This window comes from Bombina bombina, chromosome 1 (assembly GCF_027579735.1).
Source record: "Bombina bombina isolate aBomBom1 chromosome 1, aBomBom1.pri, whole genome shotgun sequence".
Lineage (NCBI taxonomy): Eukaryota > Metazoa > Chordata > Amphibia > Anura > Bombinatoridae > Bombina > Bombina bombina.
The window spans coordinates 742,693,889-742,706,331 of NC_069499.1; the positions used below are offsets into that span (position 1 = coordinate 742,693,889).

General features: G+C 34.9%; 1 protein-coding gene across 1 annotated transcript in view; it reads right to left on the reverse strand.

Annotated features, from left to right (window-relative positions):
* The window catches only part of GPC3 (glypican 3), a 1,305,553-nt gene that overhangs the window by 444,300 nt on the left and 848,810 nt on the right, over positions 1–12,443 (reverse strand). The window contains exon 6 of the mRNA XM_053699264.1: positions 10,388–10,508. Coding sequence (XP_053555239.1) covers positions 10,388–10,508 — 121 coding nt within the window. The remainder of the gene's footprint in view (positions 1–10,387; positions 10,509–12,443) is intronic.

A 12,443-nucleotide genomic window follows, 5' to 3' on the forward strand; every position in this document is an offset into this window, starting at 1 on the left:
CTTGCTTTCATGATTTTGATAAAGAATTCAATTTTATTCAAATTTCCCATTTACTTCTATTATCCATTTTCTTCATGTGAGCCAATAACATAAAGCAAAAATGTGCAGCCATCAATCAGCAGCTCCTGAGCCTACTTAGGTATCTTTTTAAACAAAGGATACCAAGAGAACTGAACAAATTAGAGAATATAAGTAAATTGGAAATTTGTTTAAAATCACATGCTCTATTTTAATCATAAAAGAAAAAAAAATGGGTCAGGTCCCTTTAATACTGAATATATGTAGAGCAATTCTACTCCAGAACTTTGTGCAGTGTTTTACTATGTCAAGTTTTTGTTGATCAGGATAAAATGTATATTATTAATATATTTATCATATTAGTGTCCTGAGATTTGATACACAAATTGCTTTTACCAGAAAGATCCCTACAAAACTCTGAGCAGTATGGAACACATAAGCTGCAGAAACATAAAACTGCTTTAACTTTTAAAATAAAAAAGTGTTTTTTTCCCATTAATACATTCAGAAAAAAAGTGTACATCACAAATTCAATCAAGTTTTTAAATAAGGCTAATAGAAAGTATAATGAGGATTTAGCTCTCTTAAAAATAATGTGCACCCCAAAACAGGGCAGATCTGCAAATTTATGACATAGTGAGATTGCCCCCTTAAGATTTTATCACCCAAATAGAAGATAATTGGGTGGGTAATATAATGATATTTAATTCAGAGACAAACTAATTGGCAGTCAAACAAGGTCCATTAACCATTTATGAAGGCAGATTATTTAAAATGCAGTCACATTGTATTCCAGCACACTTAAAAGGGGCTTCTAACAATGGCCATGTTTAATGAGCCAAACAAAAACCTACAGAAACGGATGTGTGATGGATTTCTCAGAGGTCTGGTGTTTAACCAATTTTCTAGAGAGTTTAATAATTGACTTGCACTATATTATTAACCTGCCTGTTGGGTTATGGGCTGACCAAAGTAAAAATTATAGAGTTTAGTGAATTTAGAAAACTATAGGGGTAACAGGAAATGTTTGTATTCAGATTATTTGTTTGTATTGGCTTTTATTATGTTTAAGCTTGTTATAAGCATTGTAATTGCTCGTCCCATTGTGGCATAAGGGAGCACCAGAGATAAGCTGAGATAAATTCCTATAAGCAAGGGATTAACCTTGAAGAATATCTGCTCTAAATCTTAAAGCTTTCAACCATGGTCTTAACGCCTGATCCCTTGTAAAGGTCTTTTTTAAACCCTTCATCCTAGTGCTACATTTGTTTTTAAACCCATGTACTTCTGGTTACCTCCCTCTGTTTTAAATATTATGCCCACTAGCTCTAGTTGGTACCCTCCTTTCCTTCCCTATCCTACTTTCCTGTTGCCACAAAGCCCTTGCATGTTTTTCTTTCTGTCCTCTGTCTCTTTAGCCTTTCTCACTCTCTCCTTACTTTATTTTCTCCTCTCCTTTCTTTCTCTCTCATCTCTCTTCCTCTTCTCTCTCTCACCTTCTCTCTCCCTCTCTTTTCTCTCTTCTCTCTCATCTCGCTCTCTCTTCTCTCTCATCTCGCTCTCTCTTCTCTCTCATTTCGCTCTCTCATCTTTCTCCCTCTTCTCTATCCCTCTCTTTTTTCTCTCATCTCGCTCTCTCTTCTCTCTCATCATTCTCCTTCCTCTCTTCTCTCAATCATCTCCCTTTTCTCTCTCTCCATCTGTTCTCTCTGCTCTCAATTTGGTTCTCTTTTCAGCCCTTCTCCTGCACTCTCTCCTCTCATCTCTCTATCCTTACGCTCTTTTTCTCTTTATATTGCCTTTTCTCAGATTTGTACTCTTCAACAGCTACACTGTTTTCTATTGTCTACTCTCCCTACCCTACAAGTCTTCACCCCCCTACACCTTGCATTCTCATTTTCTCTAGTCTTTGTTCCCTAAACTATGCTAATTGCCTTCTGCTCTCTCTTTGCCTAAACTCTTTTCCTATTGCCATTTACCACCCTGTTTTTTAGCCCATTTTATTCTGTGTAACAGTCTCTTTCATCCCAGCTCTTTGTCTCTCTTTTAACATTTAACCTCTGAATTTTTCAGATTCAAATGTATTCATTTCCCCTTCTTTTAACCACTTCCTTCATTTTATTTGATCTATTTATTGTTTTTAATTTTAATTCTCCCCTGTTTCTTTATGTCACATCAACTGGGTTCCTGGCAATTCCTATCCCACGTGTCTCTGGTTCTAACTTGTTTAACAATTACCCCAGTTACTTTTTAATACTGATTCCTTGTCTTGCGTCTGTCCTGCTCCTGTTATAAGTTTCCCATGTTTTGTTACCTACTTGAATTGTTGTTTGCACTTTAAATACATTCATATAAGAATATAATACAACAGAACTGATATTCTGTGTAATGAAACCATCAAATTCAGGTTTTGATTAATTTGATTTAATCCATATGCACCCCAGTACTCGCTAAAATGAATGATTAACCAGAGAATGACTTAAAACATGACATTATTGTGCATATATTCATTTCAAAAAGTCCTTTTTAGGACAACATCCTTGCACATTCCATATGGGTCAGAATGCGTGAGAATAGTATGCTAAGATGCTAACAAAAACCACAGCATGACCTTTAAGTCACAAGAGGACAATGCAAGTTAAGCTTTAAATACCAGATCTAGACTCAACAGAGCAACACATTTCTTATAGAGAAAGAGAATTAGCAGACACATTCCACTACACATAAGTTACACAAATGCAATGCAGTTTACCATGCCCCAAAAGGAAATCATTGCAACTGCAGGATCAATGGAACAGCATGTGGTTTTCATATATTTTCCCATTTATTCCTATTTAATAGAAAGAAGCTTTTGTAGTTTTTTTTAAAAAAAATAAACATTAGTCAGTGCTTGTTAGTCTTCATTTTTATGGGTAAATTTGCTGCTATTTCATAAAAAGGCAAACAAATAAATAAAAACGTATTTGGGAAATGTATGTAATCACTGGGTAATGATCATCTTTTTGTAATTCTTTGTGCAGTAAGTAATAGTAGGAACTAGCTATTAGGAGAGATGGTGGAAGCCAACTGACGCATTTATAGACATGGGTAGAAAATTATAATTATTGTTTACCAGTCTGGACAGGAGAGAAAAAGTTACTAGCAAATTTAAAGTTAAAGGGGTATGAAACCCAAACATATTCTTTTGTGATTCACACAGCTTATACAGTTTTAAAAAGGTTTCCAATTTACTTCTATTATAAAATTTGCTTAGCTCTTGCGGTATTCTTTGTTAAAGAGATACCTAGGTATGTATCATGCACGTCTGGGGGACTACATGACAGGAAATGGCGCTTCCATCTAGTGCTCTTGCAGACGTATATTATCTTGCATAACTGCTGCTAAATAGTGCTGCAGACACGTGCATGCTCCTGAGCTCATTTTCCTATTTTTAACAAGGGATACCAAGAGAACAAATACATTTTGAAAATTAAAGTAAACTGTAAAGTTGTTTAAATAAAGGAGAATTACTAATTTATTACTTGTATGCTGCATTTTCTTTCTGTAAGTAGCAAAACTTTCCATCTCTATTTATTAAGTTGACTTTTTGCAGCCTTTCATTTTATTCCCATTAAATGTATCACTAATACGTTTAAAAAATATATATCACCATACAGTAAAAAAAGATTTATTAATCTTCCCGTAGCTAGCAGAGACCAGAGCTGGCAGGACAATGGTTTGATTAAGGGCTAGATTTATCAAGCCCCTGCGGCAGCAAGTTCTCACAAGAACTTGCTCCCTAACATCTTCGCCACATCTATTCTGGCGAAATTCAATCTCCTCGGTCGAGTCCGACCGAGGAGATTGACAGCTCCTGCCCGCGCGTGATTGGCTGTGCGCGGGCAGGGGGTGGGATTGCACGCAAGCGCAAAATTGCGCTTGTGTGCAATGTTAATTACCTGTGGGTAATTGCGCCCCGCCACAGGCGAGCTGAGGCATACAGGGGCGCGTATATGCGCCCCTGTACGCCTCAGGGTTGATAAATCTAGCCCTAAAGGTAGCACATTTAATGCCAGTCCTCATCTGGGCTACCACAATACTGTTTGGATTAATTAGCTGCAACTACAGAGCTTTATAATTAGTTTGTGTATATTATGGAGGTTAAATAAATATTTAATTTAATGTTTATTTAAAGGGATATGAAACCCAAATGTTTTCTTTCATGATTCAGATAGAGCATGCAATTTTAAGCAACTTTCTAATTTACTACAATTATCAATTTTTCTTCGTTCTCTTGGTATGCTTTGTTGAATGAGCAGCAATGCACTACTGGTTGCTGACTGAACACATGAGTGAGCCAATGACAATCGGTATATATATGCAGCCACCAATCAGCAGCTAGAACCTAGGTTCTTTGCTGCACCTGAGCTTTGCTAGATAAACCTTTCAGCAAAGGATAACAAGAGAATGAAGCAAATTAAATAATAGAAGCAAATTAGAAAGTTGTTTAAAATTGTATTCTCTATCTGAATCATGAAAAAAAATGGGTTTTCGTGTCCCTTTAAAGGGACACTGAACCCAAATTTTTTCATTTGTGATTCAGATAGACCATGCAATTTACTCCTATTATCAAATGTTCCTTATTCTTTTGGTATCTTTATTTGAAATGCAAGAATGTAAGTTTAGATGCCGGCCCATTTTTGGTGAACAACCTAGGTTGTCGTTGCTGATTGGTGGATAAATTCATCCACCAATCAAAACTGCTGTCCAGAGTACTGATTCAAGAAAAAAGCTTAGATGCCTTCTTTTTTATATAAAGATAGCAAGAGAACGAAGAAACATTGATAATAGGAGTAAATTAGAAAGTTGCTTAAAAATGCATGCTCTATCTGAATCACGAAAGAAAAATTTTGGATTCAGTGTCCCTTTGATGTCTCTCATTACATTTTTACAAAAAAGGTACATAGGACACAGATAAGATTATTAGTTTGGACAACCTGTGTCAAAAAGAATGTAAAATTTGTGGTGCATTACAGCTCCCCGAGCAGGAATCCCCTAGTGCGTTAATTAGAAACAGCAGACGCACTATGATTGGCGGTTTCCTGCAGGAATCTGTAATGGCTGTGGCTCACAAGCAGGAATGTATCTATTTGTTTCAAGGAACAGTAACACTTATGCTATAATATAAAATATTTCATTATGTGTAGTAAAATACTTTAATAATAACTTGTCTGACAATTAAGAATATTCCTATCCTGAGAACTGATAGAGCACATGATTGACTTGTTAAGAATAATCCTGCCACATGCATATGCCTTATTGGCTTTAGCACAGATGATTAGCTGATAACTGCAAACCAATGAAGAGTTTGCTAACATAATGACAGTGTCTTGTCTAGCCTTGTCTACTTCAGTAACAAGCCCAGATTGGCTATCCCAAACAAGATGATAATGCATTCCAAACATGCTTCAGTCTCTCCCAGTATGTTAGTTTATTTCTAGACTGCAGCAAAATCTTATAATGACAATGTGCTTACTATCTCTTTAAACCCTTTGCTGTGATCAGAGTAATGTAAAAAGGACATACTCAGATGAATCAGACCTTGACAGTTTTGAATGTCCCTTTAAATAAAACATTTAGCGCCAGATTAAAAGCTAAACAATATTTGCGCTCCACTTTGTAATACCAGCGCACACTAATGTGCAATGGTATTACAAGTTGACAGCAATCTGAATGCAAGCTCATGTTTGCATTGCTGGGACGCATTGCGCTCACGAGAGTACACTTCCATAGGCTCCAATGGGAGCCTCGTTCTGATGCCAGATGTCAGAGACGGCACAGAACCTAAGCGCAGAGAAGGGGGTAAGTAGCGCAGCAATATTAAATATATATGCTTATATAGGACTGTATATACACATATTAACACATAAATATAAATGTATATAAGCATATACATACATATTTACTGGGAATACACAGTTCCCATAGACTGCAATGTAAAGGCACTTTTAAGTGAAGTTTTTTTTCTAACACCCCACTCCCACCAACTTTTCTCCCAAAGTTACTGCCTAGTGCAGTTATTTTATTAAAAAATACAAATCCTACAATTTTTATTTTTTAATAAAATACAATTCACTGTATTTTGGGGGCATTTTGGGCACATTTATAAAATTAACCAGAGATCTTATCTTTTTATATTTTAGCAGCGTTAATTGCTACCGGGAGTTTGCAGAAGCAATAACCAGTCACTTGTAATGGCTGGTTATTTATTGCACACCCTTCTGTGGGCTCGCAATAAATTAGCGCTCCACTTGTAATCTAACCCTTAAAAGGACAGTCTAGTCAAAACTTTCATGATTCAGATAGGGCGTACAATTTTAAACAACATTCCAATTTATTTTTATCATCAAATTTGCTTTGTTCCCTTGGTGGTATTTTTGAAAAGCTAAACCAAGGTAGGCTCAAACTGATTTCTAAACCGTTAAAACACCGCCTCTTAGCTCAGAGCATTTTGAACGTTTTTCACAGTTAGATAGTACTAGTTTATGTGTATCATATAGATAGCATTGTGCTCACTCCCATGGAGTTATTTAGGAGTCTGCATTGATTGGCTAAACTGCATGTCTGTCAAAAGCACTGAGATAAGGAGGCAATCTGCATAGGCTTAGATACAAGGTCATCACAGAGGTAAAACATATATTAATATAACTGTGCGGGTTATGCAAAACTGGGGAATGGGTAATAAAGGGATTATCTATCTTTTTAAACAATAAAAATTCTGGTGTATACTGTCCCTTTAATACCTTCATATAAAATAAAATTGGTCAAAAACATCAGGAATGCCCCAATTAAGTTCTTAAAGGACCAGTAAACACAGTCAATTTGTATAATCAACAAATGCAAGATAACAAGACAATGCAATAGCACTTAGTCTGAACTTCAAATGAGTAGTAGATTTTTTTTCTGACAAATTTCATAGTTATGTCTATTTCCACTCCCCCTTTACCATGTGACAGCCATCAGCCAATCAAAAATGCATATATGTATATTTTGTGAATTCTTGCACATGCTCAGTAGGAGCTGGTGACTCAAAAAGTGTAAATATAAAAAGACTGTGCACATTTTGTTAAAGGAAGTAAATTGGAACGTTGTTTAAAATTGCATGCTCTATCTGAATCATGAAAGTTTAATTCTGACTTGAGTGTCCCTTTAAGATCTACCAAAAGTTCAGATCTAACAGGACAGTAAGCACCAAGAGATGTTTATATATAATGTATAGTTATGTGTTGTGTAATGAAACAAGTTTGCTGACTTCTCTGCTAGAAATCTGTCCTTAATCTGCTTTATCAACCTATAGAAAACAAGTAGCATCAAGTCACTCTCCCTACATTGTTCATCACCAACTCACTCCACGTCACAGACAAGTTCTACTCTTGTTTAGACAAGTGACACTCTCAGTGCAACCTTAAAACCTTCATTAGCTGCTACAAACCTCTCACTTTTCTTGTCAACATTCCTTGTTCCCAGCAGCTGTAGCAAACAATGCACTATATTCAGTCATTATGTTCCTCAATGTAACAAATTAATTAGCCATCATCTCATCCTCACTCATTCCAGACAAAAACACCTTTCTCCAGCTCAATATTTGTATCAATGATTAGTTCTCTCTTCACTTGTATGTTAATGATTCCCTGTTCTTCACAGCTGAACAACCTAAACAGCTGTCAACACATTCCTTTCCTCAGACCTCATGATCGCCTCTAAACCATTGTACCCAACTGATCTACTGAGTCTGGCTCCAGTCTGTGAGCTCAATGTTGTTTTCTGATATACACCTGACCACTGGTTGTAAGAAATTTACAGTTGCTCATTAAAGGGATATTAAAGGAACACTAAAGCCAAAGTTAAACTTTCATGATTCAGATAGAGCATGTCATTTTAAAGGGACACTCAATCAAGATTAAACTTTTATTATTCAGATAGAGCATGCCATTTTAAACAACTTTCCAATTTACTTCTATTAACAAAATGTGCAGTCTTTTTATATTTAAACTTTTTGAGTCACCAGCTCCTACTGAGCATGTGCAAGAAAAAGTGTGTATGCATTTGTGAATGGCTGATGGCTGTCACATGGTACAGGGGGAGTGGAAAAATACATAACTTTTAAAATTGTCAGAATAAAAATCTACTACTCATGTGAAGTTCAGACTAAGTGCTATTGCATTGTCTTGTTATCTTGCATTTGTTGATTATGCAAATCTACTGTGTTGACTGGTCCTTTAAACAATTTTCCAATTCACTTCCATTATCAAAATGTGCACAATCTTTTTATATGTACACTTTCTGAGGCACCGGATCCTACTGAGCATGTGCAAGAGTTCACCGTATATTTGCATATGCATTTTATGATTGGCTGATGGCTGTCATATGATGCATGTGTAAGGAAAATTTAACTAACTTTGAAATTCATCAGACAAAAAAATCTACTACTTGTTTTAAATTCAGACATAGGGGTCAATTTATCAAGGCTCGCGGGAAACAGAAGTTATATATCTAAAGACCACTGCTCCATAACCTGTCTACCTGCTCTGAGGCGGCGGACAGAAATCAACCCGATCGAATACGATCGGGTTGATTGACACCCCTTGCTAGCAGCCGATTGGCCGTGAATCTGCAGGGGGCGGTATTGCACCAGAACTGCTGGTGCAATGATAAATCCAGACAGCGTATGCTGTCTGCATTTATTGATGTGCAGCAGACATGATACGCTACATCATATCATGTCCGCTCGCACTATAATAAATTGACCCCCAAGTACTTTTGCATTGTCTTTTTATTATGCATGTGTTGATTATTCAATTCTACTGCATTTATCGGTCCTTTCAAGTATTTTTGTTTATATATGCATAGTACATATCAATAATTGAAGAGACATTAAGCAGTAAACAAATGCAATACATAATGATGTATTCAAAGCAAACAATATCATAAACTTATAAGTAGATGTATTTTTTTTTAAATTACAGTAGTTGTTGAAATACTGATTAACTGTAAAGTTTTAGTTTATATGAAGTAACGGGAGCCGCCATGTTGTAATATCATTTTACCTATGTTTAAAAGCTCCTTATGGACAGTTATACATCAGCTAGAGGTTTATGTCCCTTTATGTACTCAATAGTAAAATAAGTACATTCAAAATAAATGTTTTACAAGCATTTAAAACAACCAATATATTAATGTTTTGCAAAAATACTATGAAACATGGCTGAATGTTTATTGTATCTCTCTTAAAGGGACAGTTTTCTTAACAATTGTTATTGTTTCAAAAGATAGATAATACCTTTATTAACCATTCCCTAGTTTTATATACTTACAGAAAGAGAAGCACTCTATTATTATTATTATCTGTTATTTGTAGAGCTCCAACAGATTCTGCAGCGCTCGCTCTATCAGGAAGGAACAAAAGCTCAGTGGATTGTTCTATGGCGAGTTACCTTATTTAGCCCAATTGTGATTTTCCCAGAGTAGAACTTTCCAAAGTGATCCCGCCTAACAAGGTCAGTCCAATTTCCCTTGTTGAGAGGAGCATTGCCTGGTTTTTCAGGGCTGGACTGACACTTGTTAGGTGGGATCAGACTGATATACTTCAGGAAAGTTCTCCTCTATGAAAAGCACTATTGGGCTAAAAGAAGCTACTAAGAAGCTAACCGGCCATTGAACAAGCCACTGAGCCATTGTTCATTCCTGGCAGCTTGCTTCTCTTTCTGTATAAATTTGTATTACCATTCCCCAATTTGTATAACCATCACTGTTTATATTTATATACTTTTTTACCTCTATGATTACCTGTATCTAAGCCCCTACAGACTGCCCCTTATCTCAGTACTTTTTTACAATCTTGAATTTTAGCCAATCAGTGCTGGTTCCTGCATAACCATTATCATTCTCCATGGGAGTGAGTTATATATATTGCACACATCATTTAACACTGTCTTACTGTTGTGCAAGATTGTAAAAAGCTATTTAAAAGCACTGAGATATGGGACGGCCTACTTTTGTCTGTTCTCCGTCTATCTGAATATCTATATATCTAGCTTTCTGTTTGTTTGTCTGTCAGTCAGTTTAGAATGAGTCTAAACATTTAGAAAACCAAGCTTTATTCAGAAAAATAACCAAGTACAGATTATACAAGAAAACAAATTGATGTACAAACAAAAGGATTGTTATAGGTATGATTATATACATTAAAATGTTAACAAAACTTTGTAAAATGTGTAAGTTTTCAGTTGACAGTATATTGTGGATTAATAATTTATATTTTTTTTATTTTTTATTTATATTTTTTTTATTTATATATTTATATATTAATTGTGTGACCCTCAAGACTTACCTGATTAATATGATTCAGTTTATCAATGATTTGGCTGATAATTGGTTCAGATCCTCGAGTCTTTCCATCCTGGTTGTTTGTCTGACTCTTAAAACCATTTTTCACTGTCTGATGATTGTACCTGAAATAAAGTAAACAGATTCACTCTTGATCAAGATCTCCTTTACCTAATGACTGCTTGCTTAGTATTTAATTGTTTATAGTTCTGCCATATTTCCTGTGTTTGTCTTTTGTTGCTGAAAATGTTGGTCTGATTATAAGCCAGTGGGTATTTCATATTAATTTCAGTTTATTATGTTCCAATCAAGTAAATGTGACTTTTTCCGATATTTAACATTGAGCGAGCTAGTATTTTATTTCCTCTGGACTTCTAAAGTATACTATTTTCCACCCCTGTTAATAATATATATATATTTAATAATGATCTATCTATCTCTATCTCTCTCTCTCTATATATATATATATATATATATATTTAATAATGATCTATCTATCTCTATCTCTCTCTCTCTCTATATATATATTTAATAATGATCTATCTATCTCTATCTCTCTCTCTCTATATATATATATATATATAAAATAATGATCTATCTATCTATCTATCTATCTATCTATCTATCTATCTCTCTCTCTCTCTCTCTCTATATATATATATATATATATATTTATATTTAATAATTATCTATCTATCTATCTATCTATCTATCTATCTATCTATCTATCTATCTATCTATCTATCTATCTCTCTCTCTCTCTCTCTCTCTCTCTCTCTCTCTCTCTCTCTCTCTCTCTCTCTCTCTCTCTCTCTCTCTATATATATATATATATATATATATATATATATATATATATATATATATATATATATATATATATATATATATATATATAAAAATAAATATATATATATATATCCATATGACAAATACACGTTTCTCAGCCAGTGGCTGTTTCATCAGGCTTAATCTAGGCCTGATGAAACAGCCACTGGCTGAGAAACGCGTTGCTTGTTTTTAACCTTGTACAATAAAGTAATTGTATTACTTTTAAACACTTGCTGCCTTTATCTGCATTATTTGGATGAATTCTTGGCCTCCTGAACCATTTGGAGGTGTGGAGTTTCCTGTTTGCCTTTGAACAAGTCTGTTGGGTGACTGAATTGATCCCAGCCTGCTCTATTAGCATCAATGGAGATGCTACAACAAATGTGAGTGCATATTATAATACCTTCTGCATTCTCCTTGGCTAAACAGTACTAGGCCATATAGGCACCTTTGTGTCTCTTTATTTTTCTATCATAGATCATACACCTATCTTAGGAAGTCGGTCTTCTGGGTGATTGTTATAGATCCCAGACTGCTCCTATAGCACCGGTTGGGGTGCTACAACACATGTGAGTGTAACCAATACACACTATTATCATATCTTTGGATCAGACGATATTGGGCCATGTGGCGCATCTGTTTCTTTTTGTTTTTTTAGACTGCTGTTCCTGGATCTAGGCCTGGTCCGTCACAGATTGCTGCCTCCAACAATTATCTCACCATCATAAGAGACTTTTATTTACCCAGTTTCTCTGTATATTTATTTATCTATTGTTTTACCACTGTTATTTTATACTGTTACAAATTGTGCCTTATATTGCCGTTGTATCATACTAGCTCTGGTTTGAGTATTTAACAGAGTAGCTGGTATATTAATACTGGATATATTGGTTATAGCCCATTGTGGATAATGGCGATGTGAACAAGCCACACATACAATCTAAGATCGTCTTGAAAAAGGCTCAATTGTGGAGCCGAAATGTCGACCTGAATTATGTCATTTTTTACTGAATAAAGAATCAACTATAAAAAGACCTGTGAGTGCCCTCTATTTTTCATATGGATATGTATAAAGAGTGATTGAGGAGTCACCCAGGCATTACAGAAAGAGAAGAAAGGTTGGAGTGCATGGAGTGCAGAATATATATATATATATATATATATATATATATATATATATATATATATATATATATATATATATATATATATATATATATATATATATC